Source organism: Prenolepis imparis, unplaced genomic scaffold (genome assembly GCF_030444845.1).
Source record: "Prenolepis imparis isolate NDT839.2.m4 unplaced genomic scaffold, iyPreImpa1.0 SCAF_7, whole genome shotgun sequence".
NCBI lineage: Eukaryota > Metazoa > Arthropoda > Insecta > Hymenoptera > Formicidae > Prenolepis > Prenolepis imparis.
The window spans coordinates 962,466-985,451 of NW_028141165.1; the positions used below are offsets into that span (position 1 = coordinate 962,466).

General features: G+C 32.6%; 1 protein-coding gene and 1 long non-coding RNA gene across 7 annotated transcripts in view; one reads left to right on the forward strand and one right to left on the reverse strand.

The window, feature by feature from the left end:
- Window positions 1-22,986, reverse strand: part of Sls (sallimus) — an 85,924-nt gene that overhangs the window by 37,270 nt on the left and 25,668 nt on the right. For 5 of the 6 annotated variants that reach the window (XM_083041502.1, XM_083041504.1, XM_083041501.1 and 2 more), the window contains 13 exons: window positions 11,114-17,836; window positions 9,788-10,560; window positions 9,207-9,666; window positions 9,021-9,112; window positions 8,846-8,943; window positions 8,513-8,733; window positions 8,097-8,171; window positions 6,662-6,766; window positions 6,181-6,583; window positions 6,007-6,076; window positions 5,108-5,914; window positions 4,887-4,953; window positions 694-747 (listed from right to left, as the gene is read on the reverse strand). In XM_083041502.1, the coding sequence (XP_082897628.1) occupies window positions 694-747; window positions 4,887-4,953; window positions 5,108-5,914; window positions 6,007-6,076; window positions 6,181-6,583; window positions 6,662-6,766; window positions 8,097-8,171; window positions 8,513-8,733; window positions 8,846-8,943; window positions 9,021-9,112; window positions 9,207-9,666; window positions 9,788-10,560; window positions 11,114-17,836 (9,948 nt within the window). The remainder of the gene's footprint in view (window positions 1-693; window positions 748-4,886; window positions 4,954-5,107; window positions 5,915-6,006; window positions 6,077-6,180; window positions 6,584-6,661; window positions 6,767-8,096; window positions 8,172-8,512; window positions 8,734-8,845; window positions 8,944-9,020; window positions 9,113-9,206; window positions 9,667-9,787; window positions 10,561-11,113; window positions 17,837-22,986) is intronic. The other variant, XM_083041505.1, reaches the window with a different exon arrangement.
- On the forward strand, window positions 18,860-22,532 carry LOC145938112 (uncharacterized). Its single transcript, XR_014425678.1, has 2 exons — window positions 18,860-19,152; window positions 20,187-22,532. It is a non-coding gene; the product is annotated as an uncharacterized LOC145938112 (long non-coding RNA).

Consider the following 22,986-nt stretch of genomic DNA (forward strand, 5'->3'; position numbering starts at 1 on the left):
GGTATACAACTTACATTTCAAATCACAATTGACGTAGCGCGAGTAAACATCGCAAAGCGTTGATTTCGAAGCTGATATGGAAAATAGCTGATTAAAGTGTAACGAAGGAAAATATTATAAAAGGTAAGAGAAAATATAGGATTTGCGGCGCGTGGAAAGCATAGCGGCATAAGCAGAAAAATTGCAGCTATTATTCGATTCAATTAAAGCTTCATGCATCTGAAAGCATAGTAAAAATAATGATTACAATAGCCATAAATATCATATTTTGTGATCATAGTACATTTTTTGTTCCTTTTTCATATATATTAATATTTTTATAATATTAATATATATGAAAATATTAATAATGATAATATTAATATAGTATTTTAAAAATATATAAAAATATTATCCAAATTACAATTCATAAATTTTAATTTCCATAAAATTAATACTTTTGACTTGAAAGATAAATTAAAGAGTATCACTTGTTATATGAAATGCCATTAATGGACACCCTTGTCCATCTAAAATTAAATTAATAAAAATTACGAATATATAATATGGCATTAACTGTATACTAATAGCAAAATGATAAAAATTATAAAATTATGGCAAAAGCATTGCTCATTATAGCGAGAGCTAATGAATGATTCATCAGAATGGACAGATAATACGACTAAATATGCACCGAAACTTATTTTTCCGAACCTTTAATTTCTCGAATATCCTGTGCGTGAGTGGCTTTCCTTTCGTCTCTCCTCTCTGCAAAGAAGATTCTTACTTTTTTTAAAAATTCAAGATTATTTATGTATAAAAATGTATACAACGTATTCCCTTTCTAAAAAAGGCATGTTATTGACATTGTTTGTCAAATAGTATAGAGCTCAATTATATTATGAGCTAACAAATGTATACAGGAGTTTAATAGTCACGAGGGTTTGTCAGTTTGTCCAAAATAAAATAAAATAAAATAATATGTTTTAATAATATGTTATAATACTTTAAACTCGATTAATATTTTTGTCAGTTATCAACTGATTTCTGTCAAAAAATATTATTCGCGGATAAAGTATTATAACATATATTATATTATTTACAAAATATTATTATTTTAATTATAATAATATGTTGTAAATAATATAATATGTTATAACATAGACTTATAATATATACTTTGTCCGCAATTAATATTTTTTTGACAGAAATCAGCTTAATATAACTGTCAATAATATTAATCAAATTTAAAGTATTAAAACATTATTTAAAACATATTATTTTATTTAATTTTATTTTGGACAAACTGTTAAACCTGGCGATGATAGCCTCTTGATGCTACGAATATAACGCACAACGCAAATCGAGGCTGATAATCAACATCGCGAAAAAAAGGCAAGAATACTTGCGAGAATTGACTTAACATGCCTTTTTTAGAAAGAGACTAGAACACAAGCGCTATTGCTTAATTTTAAGTAAAGAAAAATGATACAGAAATCAGCTGCTAACTGTCAAAAAATATTAATCAAGTTTAAAGTATTATAACATTTTATTTAAAACATATTATTATTTTAATTTTTATAACATATTATATTAAAAATTAATTAGCAAATTAACGGTTTAATCAGCTGATTTCTGTCAAAAAATATTAATCAACCAAAAATTTACTAAATTAATTTTAAAAATAAAATATGTTAAAAATATGAAAATAGTTATATATTACATATAATATGTCATAATACCTTATATTTATTTATAATAATTTTTAACAATCATCAAAGGAACTGTTCTAGAATTCTTACAGTATTCTTAATTTTCGAATTCAAAGTTTAAACGTTTTTCGCGGAAATTAAGACCTGTGTAAGTCGTAGAACATTCGCTGTGGGCGCGTTTTAAAGATCTCTTCAAGACCTACAAAATGAGCCCTCAGCGAATGTCCTTCGACTTACACAGGCCTTAATTTTTGAATTCAAAGTTTAAACGTTTTTCGCGAAAATTAATCGAGTTTAAAGTACTATAACATTTTATTTAAAACATATTATTTTATAATTTTTATTACACTAGAACAACACACAAGTGCGCGCAATGCGCGCACTATTCTTCGATTTTATATAAAAAAAAATGATATTTTTATATAAAGTTTGTTTCAACTTGATTAATATTTTTTGATAGAAATCAGCTGATTAAAGCGTTAATTTGTTAATTAAATTTTAAAATAATAGTATGTAATAGAAATTATAAAATAATATGTTTTAAATAAAATGTTATAGTACATTAAACTCCATTAATATTTTTTGACAGAAATCAACTGATAATTGTGCGCCGTATGGGGTCCGCGGTTTAGAAATATTAATTTTCAATATTTTAAAGCGAGCAAAAAATTAATCTTTCATATATTTTATCAGTACATTGTCTGCACATTTTGATGGTACCATCAACATACCAGCCTACAAACTTTTTGATCTAATATACGTAAAATGAATCCGCGCCGTAAGGGGTCCGCGATTTAAAAATTTTAATTTCCAATTTTTTAAAGCGAGCCAAAAATTAATCGTTTATATATTTCAATAATGTATTGTTTGGAGATTATTTTGGTACCATAAGCATACCAGTGGACTACCTTTTTGGTCTAATATATGTAAAATGAATCCGCGTCGTATGGGGTCCGCGGTAAAAAAATTTTAATTTTCAATATTTTTAAACAAGCCAAAAATTAATTTTTCATAAATTTTAACTGTACATTGTCTGCACATTATGTTGATATCATTAACATACCAGCCTACAAACTTTTTGATTTAATATACGTAATATAATTGTGCGCCGTATGGCATCAGCGGCTTAAAAATTTTAGTTTTCTATATTTTTAAACAAGCCAAAAATTAATCTTTCATATATTTTATCAGTACATTGACTGCACATTATGATGGTACCATCAGCATACCAGCGTACAAACTTTTTGATCTAATATACGTAAAATGAATCCGCGCCGTATGGGATCCGCGGTTTAAAAATTTTAATTTTTAATTGTTTAAAGCGAGCCAAAAATTATTCTTTCATATATTTTAACATTACATTGATTGCACATTATGATGGTACCATCAACATACCAGCGTACAAACTTTTTGATCTAATATACGTAAAATGAATCCGCGCCGTATGGGATCCGCGGTTTAAAAATTTTAATTTTTAATTGTTTAAAGCGAGCCAAAAATTATTCTTTTATATATTTTAACATTACATTGACTGCACATTATGATGATACCATCAGCATACCAGCGTACAAACTTTTTGATCTAATATACGTAAAATGAATCCGCGCCGTATGGGATCCGCGGTTAAAAAATTTTAATTTTCAATTGTTTAAAACGAGCCAAAAATTATTCTTTCATATATTTTAACATTACATTGACTGCACATTATGATGTACCATCAGCATATTAGCGTACAAACTTTTTGATCTAATATACGTAAAATGAATCCGCGCCGTATGGAAGCCGCGGTTTAAAAGTTTTAATTTTCAATTGTTTAAAGCGAGCCAAAAATTATTCTTTCATATATTTTAACATTACATTGACTGCACATTATGATGGTACCATTAGCATACCAGCGTACAAACTTTTCGATCTAACAAGCGCGCGCTACGCGCGCGCCATTTATTGATTTGATTGAAAAAGATTGATATCTATATATAAAGTTTGTTTTAACTTGATTAATATTTTTTGACAGAAATCATCTAATTAAAGCGTTAATTTGCTAAATACATTTTAAAATGAAAATATGTTACAAAATAATAAAATAATAATATTTTACAGAAAGAATTTTATTTTAGAATTTGATTTAAAATTTAAGACTTTGAAGAGACTTTTAAAACACGTGCAAATAAAATGTTTTACGACTTACACAGGCCTTAATTTTCGCAAAAAACGTTTAAACTTTGAATTTAAAAAGTAAGGTTTGTGTAAGTCGTAGAACATTTTATGAGGACTCATTTTGTTTGTCTTGAAGAAATCTTTAAAAGATCGTTAAAAGTTCGTCTTGTAGAGATCTTTAAAAGAACGTTTAAACTTGAAAAGATTAAGGCTCTATAAAGCCCAGAACATTTTCTGTCGGCTCATTTTGTAGGTTTTGAAGAAATCTTTTAAAGATCTCTTCTATAAAGCCTAGAACAAAAAATGTTCTATTAGGCTTTATAGAGGCCTTAATCTTTTCAAGTTTAAACGTTTATCAGGAAAATTCAGCAAACTATAAAATTAAAATAGCAATATGTTGTGAATAATATGTTGTAATACCTTGTCCTCGATTAATATTTTTGTTACAGAAATCAGCTGATTAAAACGTTAATTTGCTAATTTTTTTTAAAATAAGAATATATTTTATAACATTTAAAATAATAATGTTTTAAATAATGTATATTATAATTCCTTAAACTCGATTAATATTTATGACAGCTATCAGCTGATTTCTGTCAAAAAATATTAATCGCAGATAAAGCATTATAACATATTATTTATAAAATTATTATTTTAATTTTTATAACATATTTTTATTTTAAAATTTAATTAGCAATGTAATGCTTTAATCATCTGATTTCTGCCAAAAAATATTAATCAAGTTTAAACAAACTTTATATAAAAATATCATTCTTTTTTATATAAAATCAAAGAATGGCGCGCGCGTAGCGCGCTTGTGTTATTCTAGTGTGTATATAAAATGAATAAAATGGCTTATGGATAAAATTTGCTAATGTTATTATTAGCATAATAAAACTAATGCACACAAGCACGCTTAAAATATAATTGCTAATTTGTTAGAAGAAAAAATTTTAAATAAATTAAAATTTTTTTTTAAGTATTAAGAATTTGCGAAACTTTATAAAAAAAATTATATAACTTGCAATTTCGGCTTACCTAGGAAATGAACTTCCATTTTGCGAACAATATCCACTCTTTCTGTAACATGTTGTTCAGTATCGATCTAAAAGAAAAAAGATATTATTTTATTATTTTATTATTAAAAGAAGTATTATTTATATGTTATTAAAAGATAAACTTAGAGAAAGAAAGAAAGAGAAAAAAATCTTCAAAATTATGAATTTAAATAACATTTGCATTATGCATTATGTTCATACCTCAGAAGCTTCCGTAACTTCCCAAGCACGTGGCCTGAAATCTTCCGGAGCAAAGTGCGTAATGACTTCTTCCACAGTAGCATGCTGAAGTTCGACCATCTTCATGAAAGCACGAAAACCGACTGTCGCCGCGACAAAGCTCTCATCGGTCGTCGTCTCCTCGGTAAGCACTTGAGTGATCAAGGGACCGTGACCTTTTCTTTCCACTAGCTGAACCAAAGCATTTTGTGCATCGGGCGTTTTTAAAGCGGGAAAGATTTCAGTCCTGTAAAGGCATTCGTTGATCTCATTTACAGAAACACCTTGTCGAACCAGATAACCAATCGTCGCGAGTTCCCGAAGGGGAGACTCTCCCGGGCCAAACTCTTTCGCGTCAAGTACTTCCATTATTTCGTCAACTTCGCGAGCTATGTTTTCCTTTTGTCGCTCCACAATCTCTTTTACGGTAATATCTTCTTTAATCTTTTCCGCTTTTACTTTCTTGGCTTTTTTCTGTTTTGTTTCTGTACGTTTCGTTTCTTGCACACTTCTTTCTATGTGCGTTTCGGAGACCGACACTTTTTGCAAAGTTTCCGAAGTAATTTGAGCACGATCGAGCTTTGTTTCGATGGTAAAATCAGGAACAGTATCCTCGCTCATAATTTCTGATACAACGACACTTTCTCTCTCCTCAACAATTCTTTTGGCACGTTCCTCGATTTTAGGTATTTCCTCTCGTGATTTTTGATCATCAATTTTTTTCAAAGAAGCTGTTGCTTCAGTTACAACTGGTTCTTGGATCGGTAGTATTCTTCGTGCTCTAGAAATCTAAAATAGGAAATAAAATAGCAGTTGCATGAAATTCTGCAAGAAATATGGTTTCAATTAGGAGAAATTATAAAAGTTGCATATTATAATACCTCCTCGGGTTTTTCCTTTATGATTTCTGTAGTTTCCAATAGTTGAGTTTCTTCGACATCGACAATTCTCCTAAAAGTATAATATATAAAAAATAAATATAATTTGTAAATGAAATGAATCGAAAAATCAAGTATACGAAATGTATTGAATGACGTAAAATATAGGATATTAACTTTTCTTCCGTTTGTTCTCTCGGTGTAAGTTTCTCTTCAAAGACTTCTTCCTTTTCGATTTTGATACGCTCAGCTTTTACTTTTTCTTTGATTTCTTTTGCTTTCTTTAGCTCGGTCTTCTTCTTTTTGTGCAGCTTCTCTTCTTGCTTTTTCGGCTTTGTATCCAGTTTTTCTTCCTCTTTTATTACGTCGTCTAACATTGAATCACTTATAGTATCAACATGTAGTTTAGCTTTAGTTGTTATCATGCCGATTTCACTGGTAGCTTTACAAACATATGTAGCGTCGTCTTCTCTGGTGGCTCGCTTGATCATTAGAGTAGTCTTATTTTCTTCATCGAATATACGTACCTTCACATTTTCTGTATTCATTAAAAACTTATCGTTCTTGTACCAAACAATATCTAGAAATTGAAGAATTAATTAATTAAAAGTTTTTTTGATTGAACTTCACAACATTTGCATACTTGTATAGCAATTACCTGGTTTGGGATTACCAGAATAAATACATTCAAATAAAGCAACATTTCCTTCTTTTGTATAGACGTCCGTTATCTCTTGAATAAATCGTGGAACAGCTTGCGTGGCTGAAACATTATAAAAGGCTCATGTTAAATTAAAAACTTTCAAAATGAAAATAGGCTCATTGCACTCAAATATCTTACCTAATTTTATGTTTGGTACCAAGATTACTCGTAACCTCATGTCAGTAGTCTAGTTAGACAAAAACACACAAAAAAGTCATGCACGGTTATTTTGTAAATGGTACATTTCTTATTAGTTATTAGTTTAAGTAAATTCTACCTGACATTGTGCCTCTTTCGTCATCAGAGCAATACTCGCTATGAAATACTTCGGATGTAAACGCGTTACTCGCCAATCCAAGATTTCCGCTGCATTGGCTTTCAAGCAGCAAAAATTCCTGCAATTCTTCTTGGCTATCCGCTGTATGTAATTGCTGAAAAGATTCTAGATCGATTTCTCTTGGTTCCAATGGAAACATCCGCGGATCCATGGCATAATTCTCGAATTGCTGTTCCTTAGCGCATTTTAAGATTGGAATCCTAGATTTAGGATATGTATGATATTTTCTTTTATAATTATAAATCGGTTCAATTTCGGGTTCTTTAGAAATGGTCTTATTTATTTTAGTATTCAAATTTCGGTTTCTCATGCTCGGTGTTTCACTTTTTTCTTCGATCGATGATAAATAAAACGGCAATTTCGAACTGTTTGGAGAAGTGATCACTCCAGCATCCGAGTGTTCTTGGATTTTTTTCTCGTATTTTGAGGGCGGAAATTCACTAAAGTCAAGAACAATTTTCTTTTTCTTTGATTCTGTCGCTATGACTTTATTCTGTTTCTGAAATGTATCTTCACAGTGAAAAAAGTTGAGACTTGTGAGCAGTTCGTTGATAATTTTCTTCTGAGCAATATATTTTGCACATTGTGTTTCGATTGGAAATGATTGATTTGATGCGCTTGATATACTCTGCTTATTTTCTTGATGTTTTACTTTCGAAGTTACCGCGTTTTGCATATCTAAAATCGAAGAAATGTCTTCCTTCTTCTTCCGTAATAAATCACATGCTATTGGAATTTGTTTCTTGTGAGAAGCATCAATTTGCCAAGAGTACTGTATCGAAGCAATATTTTTTTCAATCCCAAAAGAATCCGAATATCTTCTCGATAAAAATTCTTTTGAAGCAAGTTCATCTTCATCAAAAGGCAATCTAATGTCGTCGCCAATATTCATTAATGTTTTTGTTGACGAAAATTCGCTGATCATAGTCGAGCTATCTCTTTGAGAACTCTCATCTCTTAATGCATGGTCATCCAGACTGTCGCTCGAAAAACTGCACTCTGTGTCACTCGGCATGCAATTGATCACGTCCAGATGATGAACGCGATTCTTACCTTTTAAAGCTTCTTGCATTTTTTCCATCTGTGTGACCCATTCTGGTTTCCGATATTCTTTTGTACCCAGTATACCTAGCCGATAAAATGACAGATAAGAATCATATAGCGAATATATAGCGAATCTCTCTGGTCAACATTAAGTAGAAGGATTTGAGTAAGACCAAAGACATTCATAGGCTTGCATAGATTATGCAATAGATAAAACAAAAGACAGTGTAAATAGAGATTGCGAGTGTTTTTGTTGTGAATGATGTAGGATATAATGTAGGATAACTAGTGGATTTTTATCCACTAAGATACCAGGATGCTATAGGACTTCGATGACGCTTCTCCACTTGAAGAGCGCAACTGAAAAGAACTTGGCTTAAGCAAATTAGTAAAGTTTTTGGAATCTATAGAGAAAAAGACGTTACCTTCTACTGATAAATATGCCATCGTGGTCGACACACCAAGCGGATTGTGAGCTTCGAATACGATTTCACCGGTGTCATCAGGGAAAGTTTCGGCGATCGTTAGCACCGATGTCCCATCTTCAAATTCCTCAATTTGGAATTCTTGTGATGAGACAATTTCTACGCCCTGCTTATACCACTTTCCTTCTGGTTTCGGTTTACCTTTCACTTTTATTTCCAATCTATACAAGAAGAGACAGCAATATTACGTATAAGCTCATATATGTAAACACATATACAAATTAATTAATGTTTAAAGTCGATTATTGTTTGCTAAATATGTCTTAAACATACCTAGTTAATTCCCCGTCTTTGGTAGGAACTAACTGAGGAAGCTGTTTAATTATCTCCGGTGCAGATTCTTCTATGTCAATGTCAAAGATTGGAGTTTCCTGGAGACAAAACGAATTTTAATATTAATGTCTAATGTTGTATCAAATATATCGTCGACGACGTCGACTATTCTTACTTTTGGGGATAGAAGATCTTCCTCTGATCCTGTAGTAAGGGATGTTGCAATGATTGAAGATGCAATTTCCGAGTCAGGAACGTACTCGTAAGCTGCATTAAATTAGATTGTGATATAGTAACAGATGAAGACGGATAAATAAACAGCCGGCCTGTAAATTACGGCTATTTGTGACAAATGACATACCTTCAACGACAAGTGATGATGTGCAGACAGCCTCGCCAACATGATTTACAGCATGACAGGTATATTCTCCAGCATCTTCTGGGAATACTTCGGTAATGGCTAGGCTGCAGACACCTTCCGTATCTTGGACAATCGTAATTTCTTTGCCTTCTTTGATTGGTTTGTCATTATGATACCATTCTACCCTGGGCGTTGGTCTTCCTTCAACGACGCAGGTTAAATTAACACTCTCGCCATCCATAACTCTTACAGGTGATAGTCTCTTAACAAATGTCGGCGAAATTAATTCAATTGCTTCTTCCCATATTGTTTCTGTAATGTTAATGCTGGCTGTACAAGTGACCGAGCCACCAACATTTTCAGCACGACAGGTGTAGCTACCGACAAGTTCCGGTGTGACTTGTTTCATCATTAAAATCGATCGATTCTCTTGAGTCACGATTCTCACCTGCGCCGTTGACTGCAACAAAAAGATTACATTCTTTATTAGTATTTTATGAGATTTTGAGTAATACGTTTTGTGTAAGAGAGAGAGAGTTATTTTAAATAAACATAATAAAAGAATAATTTAGAAAAAATACCTCAAGAGGTTTGCTTTCATGGAACCATTGAAAGGATGCTGTCGGATATGATTCCACTCGTGTTTCCATGATGACAACTTCTCCTTCTGCAACAAGTTGAGGTTGAATCGGCTTTATAAACATCGGTGCTTTCACTTCGCTTGTAGTGTCTTCGCGGTCCTTAATGGTGACAGAACTCGAACTTCTTGCTTCGCCGGCTTCATTCTGGACTCTAATCTCATATTTGCCACTATCTTTTTTCGTAACATCAGATACAATTAATTCGGCTGTGCTTTCATAAACATTTATCTTGTGCTTATCAGTCGGCGTAATTTCAATACCATTGCGGAACCACTTGACTTCCGGTTTTGGTGTGCCCTCAAAATCAGCTAAAAGCTTCAGAGGCTTGCCACGTTCTGCTATAAGCGCCGGCAAAGGTCGTGTAATTTGTGGTGCTCTGAGAACAACCGGTTTGCTTACTTTAACAATGTTACTGATCACTAAATTAGCTCTGCATTCAGCGCGACCATATTTATTCACAGCACGAACGCGATATATTGTTTCATCTTGAGGCGTTGGTTCTAAAATTTGCAGCTTAGCCTCTCCAGTTGTTGGGATAAAGGTAATCTCGGTTCTTTCATCCGGTCTTACTTCTTTTTCACCGCGATACCATTTCACTTCCGGTACTGGTGTGCCGGTGACAACACATTCTAATAAAGCAGGTGTATGCTCTTCGATCATTAGCGGTTTAATCGGTGTCGAAAAATGTGGTGCTATGCCTTCTTCTTCTTTTTCTGAAAAAACAAATATCATGTTATGCATAAATGTAAAAGAGGTATAAATATCCAAGTAATCGCATTATTTAAAAAGGAACATGAAATTTTGAGAAATAATACTTCAACAGAAAAAAAATAGGAAGCATATAATTTATTACTTCTATGATGTCACGCAATAGCTGTGGAAAATAAAAAATGATATAATCAATAATATAATCAATATGCAATACATTAGGCACACATTTATTCGAGTTTGTCAACAAATTATTAATTTATTCATATTTATGAAAGAGGATAATATTACTTATTAATTTTAAGAATTTAATATATGCGTACATGAGTAATAAAGGTATTCAATTATTTATAGAAAAGCATGCATCTTACTTGTAGTAATTATAAATTTCACGAAAAAATTATAAGTATTATGATGATTTTATTAAGATTTATTATATTTTATTATAGAGATTTAGTAGGGAAAGATTAAAGAGATGTCGAAAAATCAATTAAATTTTTAAATCCAAGTCAATATAACAAAGTAAAAAAGACACTTTATGTTCAATAATATTACTACCGAATATCACAAGATTGACAGTGGATGTTGCCACCCCAGCCGGATTAGATGCTCTGCAAGAGTACATTCCAGCATCTTCTTCTTTGACTTTTGTAATTTCTAAAGTTGCTGTTGTTTCGAATATAGTCATTGTATACTTTTCGCTTGCATAAAGTTCTTGCTGATTTTTATACCATGAAATTTCGGGGAAGGGATTTCCTATGACCGTACATGTAAATTTGGCAGGTTTCTCTAGCTCAGCGATAACAGGCTGTAATTTTTGAATAAATCGTGGAGCAATAGTTTTGTCCTTATCCATAATAGATATGTCGACTTGAGTACGTTGTCTACGTTTTCTCTTACGGTCTTCTATTTGTATAACATCTGTACTAGTTTCTAACTTGACATCTTCAACAATCTCTTCGATTTCTTTAGTTTTAGTAATGTCGTCTTTCTTTTCATCAAAAATAGAAACGATTTCTTCAGGGACTTTTTCTTTTTTCTTAGATTTTGTTTTAATCGTTTTAATAATGGTTTCATCTTTCTCTTCCAACACTTTTGCTATTTGTTCTTCAAACGATATGGGCTTTAAATCAATAATTTTTTCTTCCTTAGGCTTGTCTTCCGTTATCTTTTCTTTACTTACTTGTTTTAATTTAATTTCTTCTACTACTTCTTCTTTCTTTACTTTCTTCTTTAACTGAATCGGTTTTAATTGAATTGCACTCTCTTTAATTTCCTCGGGTAATTTCTCATCTTTAATTGGAACTAATATTTGTTCTTCGAGTTGTTTAATTTCTGATTTTGAGTCTATCACTTCTTCGATAGGCTTTAATACAACTATTTCTCTTTCTTCTTCCATTCTGATTGGTTCTTGTTTTTTCTTTCGCCATGAAATTTTGCTTGTTGCAATTACCTCTTCAGTTTTTTTATTTTCTTCACGGGATGACACAGATTCCACTTTCTTTTCAATCTGTCTTTGAGTATTTTCAGCTGCAATTATTGTTTCTCTTTCTTCAGAAATCTCAACAACCGATTCTTCTTGATCTATTGGCACTATCGTAACTTCATCTTTAAAATCAACGACTTTTTTCGTTCGTTTACTACGTCGCCAAGGAGCCGCAGTTATCTCTGTTGGTTTGTCCTCAAGAAATTTATCATTCATCTTCTCTGGTATTATTTCAGGTGTAAATTGTAACTCTATTTCCTTAGATTTCTTTTCTTCAACTAGTTTTAAGAGAATTTGTTCCTTTGTATCTTCCTCTCTAGGAAGCTCTTCAACAGGTTTCAAAGTAATCTCTTCAGGCTTCACTTTTTCGGCTTTCTCTTCAATTTTATCTCTTTTCACTGGCTTTAAATCAATTTGCTCTTTTGCTTCCTCCTCTTTAGGAAGTTTTTTAACCGGCTTTAATATAACTTCCTCAGGTTTCGGTTCTTCGGGTTTCTCCATCCTTTTTACTGGTTTCAATTGAACTTCTTCAGGTTTCTCCTCTTTTTTCTCCTTTTTCACTGGTTTCAAATCAATCTGTTCTTTTGCTTCTTCCTCTTTAGGAAGTTTCTTAACCGGCTTTAATATAACTTCCTCAGGTTTCGGTTCTTCGGGTTTCTCCATCCTTTTTACTGGTTTCAATAGAACTTCTTCAGGTTTCTCCTCTATTTTCTCCTTTTTCACTGGTTTCAAATCAATTTGCTCTTTTGCTTCCTCCTCTTTAGGAAGTTTCTTAACCGGCTTTAATATAACTTCCTCAGGTTTCGGTTCTTCGGGTTTCTCCATCCTTTTTACTGGTTTCAATCGAACTTCTTCAGGTTTCTCCTCTATTTTCTCCTTTTTCACTGGTTTCAAATCAATCTGTTCTTTTGCTTCTTCCTCTTTAGGAAGTTTCTTAACCGGCTTTAATATAACTTCCTCAGGTTTCGGTTCTTCGGGTTTCTCCATCCTTTTTACTGGTTTCAATCGAACTTCTTCAGGTTTCTCCTCTATTTTCTCCTTTTTCACTGGTTTCAAATCAATCTGTTCTTTTGCTTCTTCCTCTTTAGGAAGTTTCTTAACCGGCTTTAATATAACTTCCTCAGGTTTCGGTTCTTCGGGTTTCTCCATCCTTTTTACTGGTTTCAATCGAACTTCTTCAGGTTTCTCCTCTATTTTCTCCTTTTTCACTGATTTCAAATCAATCTGTTCTTTTGCTTCTTCCTCTTTAGGAAGTTTCTTAACCGGCTTTAATATAACTTCTTCAGGTTTCGGTACTTCGGGTTTCTCCATCCTTTTTACTGGTTTCAATCGAACTTCTTCAGGTTTCTCCTCTATTTTCTCCCTTTTCACTGGTTTCAAATCAATCTGTTCTTTTGCTTCTTCCTCTTTAGGAAGTTTCTTAACCGGCTTTAATATAACTTCTTCAGGTTTCGATACTTCGGGTTTCTCCATTCTTTTTACTGGTTTCAATCGAACTTCTTCAGGTTTCTCCTCTATTTTCTCCTTTTTCACTGGTTTCAAATCAATTTGTTCTTTTGCTTCTTTCTCTTTAGGAAGTTTTTTAATCGGCTTTAATAAAATTTCCTCAGATTTCGGTTCTTCGAGTTTCTCCATCCTTTTTACTGGTTTCAATCGAACTTCTTCAGGTTTCTCCTCTATTTTCTCCTTTTTCACTGGTTTCAAATCAATTTGTTCTTTTGCTTCTTCCTCTTTAGGAAGTTTCTTAACCGGCTTTAATATAACTTCTTCAGGTTTCGGTACTTCGGGTTTCTCCATCCTTTTTACTGGTTTCAATCGAACTTCTTCAGGTTTTTCCTCTATTTTCTCCCTTTTCACTGGTTTCAAATCAATCTGTTCTTTTGCTTCTTCCTCTTTAGGAAGTTTCTTAACCGGCTTTAATATAACTTCTTCAGGTTTCGATACTTCGGGTTTCTCCATTCTTTTTACTGGTTTCAATCGAACTTCTTCAGGTTTCTCCTCTATTTTCTCCTTTTTCACTGGTTTCAAATCAATTTGTTCTTTTGCTTCTTCCTCTTTAGGAAGTTTTTTAATCGGCTTTAATAAAACTTCCTCAGGTTTCGGTTCTTCGAGTTTCTCCATCCTTTTTACTGGTTTCAATCGAACTTCTTCAGGTTTCTCCTCTATTTTCTCCCTTTTCACTGGTTTCAAATCAATCTGTTCTTTTGCTTCTTTCTCTTTAGGAAGTTGTTTAACCGGCTTTAATATAACTTCCTCAGGTTTCGGTTCTTCGGGTTTCTCTATCCTTTTCACTGGTTTCAATCGAACTTCTTCAGGTTTGTCCTCTATTTTCTCCCTTTTCACTGGTTTCAAATCAATCTGTTCTTTTGCTTCTTTCTCTTTAGGAAGTTTTTTAATTGGCTTTAATATAACTTCCTCAGGTTTCGGTTCTTCGGGTTTCTCCATCCTTTTTACTGGTTTCAATCGAATTTCTTCAGGTTTCTCCTCTATTTTCTCCTTTTTCACTGGTTTCAAATCAATCTGTTCTTTTGCTTCTTCCTCTTTAGGAAGTTTCTTAACCGGCTTTAATATAACTTCTTCAGGTTTCGGTACTTCGGGTTGCTCCATTCTTTTTATTGATTTCAATCGAACTTCTTCAGGTTTCTCCTCTATTTTCTCCTTTTTCACTGGTTTCAAATCAATTTGTTCTTTTGCTTCTTCCTCTTTAGTAAGTTTTTTAATCGGCTTTAATATAACTTCCTCAGGTTTCGGTTCTTCGGGTTTCTGTATTTTTCTTACTGGTTTCAATTGAACTTCTTCAAGTTTGTCCTCTATTTTCTCCCTTTTCACTGGTTTCAAATCAATCTGTTCTTTTGCTTCTTCCTCTTTAGGAAGTTTCTTAACCGGCTTTAATTTAACTTCCTCAGGTTTCGGTTCTTCGGGTTTCTCTATCCTTTTTACTGGTTTCAATCGAACTTCTTCAGGTTTGTCCTCTATTTTCTCCTTTTTCACTGGTTTTAAGTCAATCTGTTCTTTTACTTCTTCCTCTTTAGGAAGTTTCTTAACCGGCTTTAATATAACTTCTTCAGGTTTTGGTTCTTCAGGTTTCTGTATTTTTCTTACTGGTTTCAATCGAACTTCTTCAGGTTTGTCATCTATTTTCTCCTTTTTCGCTGGTTTTAAATCAATCTGTTCTTTTGCTTCTTCCTCTTTAGGAAGTTTCTTAATCGGCTTTAATATAACTTCTTCAGGTTTCGGTTCTTCGGGTTTCTGTATTTTTCTTACTGGTTTCAATTGAATTTCTTCAGGTTTCTCTTCTATTTTTTCTTTTTTCACTAGTTTTAAATCAATCTGTTCTGTTGTTTCTTCCTCTTTAGGAAGTTTTTTAACCGGTTTTAATATAACTTCTTCAGGTATCGGTTCTTTGGGTTTCTCTATTAGCTGTACATCTTTGGATTTCTCCTGAATTTGTATTGGTTTTTGTCCTCGTCTCCACGGTAGATGCACTTTATCAGTAGGTAGGTCTCCGTTAGTGATTTCTTCGATTTTGTCAGGTATGACTTTTATTTCTGATTTCTCCTTTGTAATTGGTTTAAGAGTAATTTTTTCTGGTTCTTCTCTTTCTTTAGGTACTCGTTTTACTGGTTTTAATATAATTTCTTCTGTTGATTTCTGTTCTTCAGGGTTTTCATAGCGTTTTGTTGGTTTTAATATAATTTCTTCTGTTGATTTCTGTTCTTCAGGTTTTTCATAGCGTTTTGTTGGTTTTAATACAACGGACGTAAAATCTTCAACCTGAGGCTCTTCTTTAACGGCTTTTATTGTTTCATCTTTTCTAGGTTTTCGCCAAATTATTTCAGATACTTCTTTAGTATCATCTTTTATTGATTCTTCTAATTTTTCTTCTGGTTTAACAACTACTGGTTTTTTTCCACGTTTCCACGGTAAATCTACTTGTTCTTCAAATTTCTCTTCTTTAGTTTCTGAAATTGTCTTTTGAATCGTCGGTTTTGATTTACGACGCCATGGAGCTTCTGAAATCTTTATAGATTTTTCTTCTTCCGTATCAGTTTCAGATTTAGTTACTTGAAACGGTTTTATTTCTTCAGCTTCTTTTTTTTCTTTTGCTTTTTTTCCTCTAACCCACGGCACTGGTACTTCTTCTTTCATAGATTTTTCGATTGTTTCATCAATTCTGTCAATGGCGAGCATCGTGATATCTTCCTCTTCCGTGTATGGTACGCTTTCAGAGATTTCCTTCTTACTTTTCAATTTTTTAATTGACTCGATATCTTTATCTGTTTCAATAATAATTTTATCTTCTTCTTCGTGATATGCTATTTTTTCTTGTGACTTTTCAATATCTGTCAAATCCGTAGTTTTTGTTTTAATATGTTTTAAATTTACTTTCTCTGTTATTTCTTCTTTCGCTGTTATTTCTTTATTGATTCTTGATACTGGCTTTAATGATACTTCTTCAAAAGTTTCTTTGCTTATTTCTTTTTGCTCTGGTTTTGTTTTCTTCAAAATTACTTTTTCTTCTGTCCATGGTTTTGTTTTATCCGTCTTATCTATGTCTATCACGTCTTTGCTCGCCCTTCTCGCTTCTTTGACTACAGAAACATCGATGCGCGTAGTTTCTTCTGTTAAAATTATTTCAGATTCTTTCTTTGAAATCGGCTTAAGATCTGCTTTCTCTAAGGTTGGCTTTACAATATCCTTCTTTACTACTTGCGAAGGTTTTAGTGCAATGATTTCGAGCGTTTCCTTAGGTGTTTCCTTTCTTTCTAGTTTCGCCTTCTTCAAAGCAATTTTTTCCTCCGTCCAAGGTTTGAGTTGTTCTGGTTTTTCTTCGATGAACTTTTCCTTTTTAATTTTTTGCGTTTCCTCATCCTTTGAAATTTTAAGTAAAGAACTGTCTTCTTGTTCGATATAATCCATCTTTTCTACAATTTTATCTATTTCTGGAATTTCTTTTGTCTTTGGTTTCGTTTTCTTTAAAACAATATGCTCCTCCGTCCAAGATTTAGGTTGTTCTGGCTTCTCTTCGATAAACTTTTCCTTCCTTGTCTTTAATATTTTTTCGTCCTTTGTAATGGTAAGTAAAGAATTGTCCTCCTGTTCAAGATAATCCGTTTTTTCTACAGTATCTATTTCCGAAGATATTTTTGTTTTTGGTTTCGTTTTCTTTAAGGTAATTTGTTCTTCTGTCCATGGTTTTGCCTCTTCGCTTTTCTCTTTTTTCGATACAATTTCGTCTAAACGATGCGACGTTTTCAACAGAGTAGCATCTGCTTCCTCTTTATAAAGTTCAATCGTAGTATCATCGCGTGTTCTTTTTTTCTCAGTTGCTACGATATGTGTTACATCTTTAGGCACGGATTTCAGTTGGATTGTTTCGAGACTGGGTCCATGAATTTCTTTCTTTTCAATCTTGGTCGGTTTTAGTTCAACCTCTTCCAGCTTTTCTTTGGTTACATCTTTGATAATTTGAGAAGTTTTTTTCAAAATCACTTCTTCCTCAGTCCATGGTTTTATTTGACTTTCGAAAGCTCGAAGCTTGTCTAAAGAGGAATCTCTTGTTTTCACTTTTCTCCATGGAAGTGAATCACTAATTCGAGGTCGATGCTGAACGCGCTCTTTTCTCCATGGTAGCGATTCATCACCTGCTTGAAGCTGTACTTCAAGCGGTAAACCATTTTCGTCGAGAGCTAAAGATTTTAAAATACTATCCTCTTTCAAATCTTGGTGAAGTTTCACATCTGTTTCTATACTGGCATCCGTTTCTGCGGAAATTGCGTAGACTTCTTTTCTTTCTGTAAGTTATGAAAAATTATTTTAAATAACTTTTGAACATTTTCGTTTGTTTGTTTCACACCACATCACGCATGTTGAACTAAGCGGAAGCTTCGTTGACATTATGCCGAACCTATGCGGTACATGCATGTTACACTAATGAGAAATACATATTTTTATAAATTCACAATAAATTATTAACATTAGTGTTGTGGAATTAATTATTTCTCGCGTTTAATTGTACATTTGTAATATCGTATGAAAATTTATTTCGTGATTGCAAAATAAAGGGAAATGTTTTCTGACTGAATTAACTTTCCTGGGTAGAAATCAGGCAATTCGCCAGATATCTGTCGACCTTGAAAGAGCGAATTATTCAAGTTATTAATAATAATTTGTAAAGATTATATTTAACTTAACATCTGCCTTTACTTGATCATATTACAGCAATAAAAATATATGTAATTTTGTATCAGTTTATTATAATAATTAATAAAACAATTAATTGTTGGAGTGTATAAGTACTTATGTTCAATGTTTATTAATAGACAAAAAAATTAAAATACTTATATATATTTTATAGAAAATACACACATGAATCTTGCTAGATAACATAACAAAGTATCAAACATATGTCAATTACGCAGCTACACATAAATGTTAAAGAATATATAGTAAAAATGCAAGACGTGTGAATCATTTGAACTTTTGTATTATTTTTAAATAGGCTGAATAAGAATTTATTATCTGTGATTCGATTGCGTAGGAGCTTTTCTTCGGAGAGGTAATAAAATGGTATATGATGTGTAATAATGACTGTGACATAAATTTTAACAAGACATGAAGACACGAGATGGCGAAGATGGATTATATTAAATGATCGCGTAAGTCATGTGACGTTCATTTGTAGTATTCGCAGAGTTTGTGATGCCCGCGAGTTTCCCTGAAGTAATAGTCTCCCGCGGAGTAACTCGGTGGGGATCCTTGACGTACAAGACGCACACCCCTACTTCGTGCTACATCTAGCCGCAATAGTAATCAGTTGGAAGTCGAAGATGAAGCAACTGAGGAAAACTGTGATCATGCTTCTTACTACGGTGGTGATATCGCAGTGATTGTATCATTCAGTGAAACAGTGACGTTTCAAAGAAAGTTTAAAAGTGACATTTGAGAGGAAGAAATGTGACATTTCTGACAGATTTTGCTGCCTTCAGTCAAGAAGATACATTTCTCGCATTAATTATTTCATAACGAGATTTCTTCCACGTTCTTGACCGAAGTGCAGCTGTATTCGAACTGGACACATTTGAATTCATTTTACCGCGATATCGTAAAGGTGGTGCATTTGAAATATCTATATCTGATCATCATCATTTTCAGTGATAATTCATTCAACAATTCTGTATATATACCTGTTTATAAATAATGTTTATTCTTTTTATGTTATTGTTTTATTCTTCTGTTCTCTTTGAATTTCTGTATGTTGTTCTAATTAGATTTTCTTTTCATCTCCGAGAGATAAAGCGCTTCCTTATTAATATAAATCTTTCTTAGCTATATTCTCTATTTTAGATTTGTATGTACAGTGCGACTATATATTATTTAATTATGGATATAATGGTGCGAAAGATTACTTAAATAACGAGAAAATTAAGAAGACTTAGTGTCTACAATTGAATATTGAAACCTCAAAAGATTGTGTTTATGCATTTAAATATAGGGATAGTGATATACTACTTTCTACACGACATACAGTTTATTCGATGATTCAATGAAAAATTGAATCTTCAGTATGATTATGTACATACAGAATTAAAAATAAAGATAGTGATAAACTCATATAAACACGTGTTCGTTTTTTGGTTCCTATCTCGTCAAATAAATTTATATATGAAAACAATTAATTTAATTCGTAAACTCACATGTATAATGCAGTATCATACTAATACGTAATGCAATATTATAGTATTAATCAGTGACATTATATTACATTTTTAAACGTAAATACAAATTTTATTTCTAATTCTAATTATACAAAAAAACCGAGAAAGAATGCAAAGCAATGATAAAAATTTATTCTTCAAATGAATAGCGAATAATCTTATTGTTAGTTTAGATTTATAATTCTTGGTTCGATACAATCATCGAGTAGTATTAATGCAAAATAAAATTAAACAAGAGAACTTGAAGAATTTTTAGCCTATTATTGATTTACATTCTTTCCGTGAATATTTCTTAACTGATTGTACTGAATACTATCGCATTATAATTAAATATCATCAAGTTTCCAACTGCAATGGATGGTAGTCGTATATCTTGTGAACTCCAGAGTTGCTGGTTTACCAAAAATAATTTTCTCTCATTTTGCAGAGTACGCTGACACGCTCTTCCCCGTATTATTTCTGGCATGGCTGAATCATTGGCAACTGGCTCGGGACGGAGCCAAAATAGTTAACTACCTCGACCAGCTTCTTCCCTCGAAATCACCGTGCTGACGAAGCGTCGAGCAAAGGTGGTAGTCTGAGATCAAAGACAGAGAGCTGGACCACGGAAAAGAATATCTCCTTGATGAATCAGCGTGTCCATTTGGTCTCTTGAAAAGTGTGCTATTGTATCATCTTCAAGGTCGCTCAAAGCCACTTTATTTACTCATAATATTCATGCGCAAAGAACTGAATTTAATTCTTGAAAATTCTTCTCTCCAGCAGAGTAAGATATTTTTAGAAATAACTGAGAAAGAAGATTCATGCGTGTATTCTTTGAAAACATATTCGTTCGATTCGATGTCCGAAATTTCCGATGGCTGAACGCTGGGAACTAATATTCAAAATTTTTGATGTTTATGTCGAATTTTATGATCTACATAAATTTATAATGAATAGCAGATATTCTTAGTAATATATATACATATGTAACACGCTTAAGTCTTCTCTGTTTAAAGATCCTACTAGCGTTTATGTGATGCCACGCAATGCATTTTGAGATATAAATGTACAATAAACTTACAAAATTTTAATTTTAGCGAGTAATAAAGTAAATATAATAGATTAATGCGGAATATAAGTCAGTTCTGAATAGTTTATCAAAGCATTTGTAAGCGAGAACAACCCACGATCCGTCGTGGTCGACGAATTTTCGCGGAGTTCCAAGCCGGCGGCCAAATATAGCTAGGTAATGTAATACACATCACGTGTTCAAAAATAGCTTAAGAAAAGGGCCTAGCCGAGTGTGCACACGACACTGCATCTGCTTTTCGACTCGGAACGTGTGCCGCATGACAGAAACGATTTACATAAATATACTTGTGTACCTGCGGACTTGTTTATTTATAAAAACTATGCAAACGCAGGTCAAACCGGTTATGTGCTTCCGTGATATATTTCTTTCGATCAAAGAAAAGTGAGTAAAAAAATCTTTATTTCTATTATTATAACGGCTTTTTATATAAACTTTATTTTACGCGCGAGAATGTATTTTCTCTCTCGCGTGATACACCTCAGAGAATTCAACGGAAGCACGTTCTCCGTTACAAAGATCCAACGATATACAGATATACTTCACCATAGGTTTCACTTCGCCATTCTTCCTCATGAAGAAAGTATCGAGTGTAACTATCTCGACTAATTTATCGCATAGCGCGGAATTTGTAAATATATTACATTAATAATCATGCAGTTTTTTTTACATATGCTTTACGCCATGTTGATCCTGACCTGAATCTTCCATTGCCACAAAGGTTCTTCTATCGGATGGTCGCGAAAAAATCGTCATTATATACGACGATATATATTAATTCTTTAGGCGACGGCCGTCGAAACGGCAACAAACGAGACTTGGACGTACTTACAACATTCGGTTTTATTGCGACTTTCATTGTACAATAATAAATATTCGATTAGTAAATTGTTAGATCGGGTATCTTTATCCGTGTGTGTATATGTGCTGTGTAATTTCTTTAGTAAATGAACATTTATAATTGTAGTGGGCGTACATATATATATATAGAACAAGAAGATGTATGTATATGTAAATGTATATATATATTTTTTCTATTTCACGATATACTTTTTATAATAAATATCGAGATTACAGCGAACGAGTAAACGAGTTACGTATTTAACGCAGTCGCACCGCTGATCCCCTTTCTCATTTTTATATCTCATGATATCGACTAATATCGCGCAAAGTTCCACATTGCTATATTACCTATTTACAGAGAGTTGATAGTACTCTTTATAAGGCTATGAATTCACACTTTTGTCCTGAGATTAAAATGTCAAGGGCACAGAACACTTGTGTAAGACGTTTCGCTCTATCGGTCTGCTTTAAGCTGACCTTAAATAAAATCTGCACTTGTCCTGACCGATTACAACATTAACAAACAGTTTCCATTTTCATTATATGCGATATACTGCTTTTGCAGCGTTTCAATTTTAGCACCACCTTTGCGACTTTTGTATTTTGGATGATATGTATTATGAGTATTTTCTACCTGGAGGATCATGATTTTGCAATACAGCCTCTCAAATCTGTTAATTAATTACTTCCTCGTTTCACTCGCTCAACTATTCTCAAAACATAACGAGTTAGTACAAACTCCCCGGACGCGCATGACACTTTTGATTAGAGGATGTGATCGAGGTGAGGAAATCTAGGCGATATATCGATAGGTTACGATTTTAAAAAGAGGCAACAACAAAGCACAAAAATAAAATACGAGTGGATATTTACGCGACGTATCGCGCTGCGCGGAGACGGCCTCGTACTTGAGACGATGTAAAAATGTTAGAGTTACAATGAGAGAGAATAGACGATAATTGATGTACATTAATAACGATTAAATGTATATTTAAAAAATTATTCAATTCTTCCGATGTAATTAACTTTACACCAACATCAACATTTTTTTTATATTTGCTTCGTTATTGAAGGCTAGTCAATTATTCCGAAATAAATAATTGTAATGATTGATAAATTGTAATTCCTTCAAGTTGTCGTATATATATTGTGATATATACATATGCGAATATCGAAAGACAAAGAGCTGACGTGATAATTGAAATTTAATCGATACGTGAGATGTACAACAGGCTAATTGAGTTATTAAATTCATCTCTTTCAAGATTTAAAACGATATTAGTTCCCAAATTGCTAATGTTATTAACTTGTC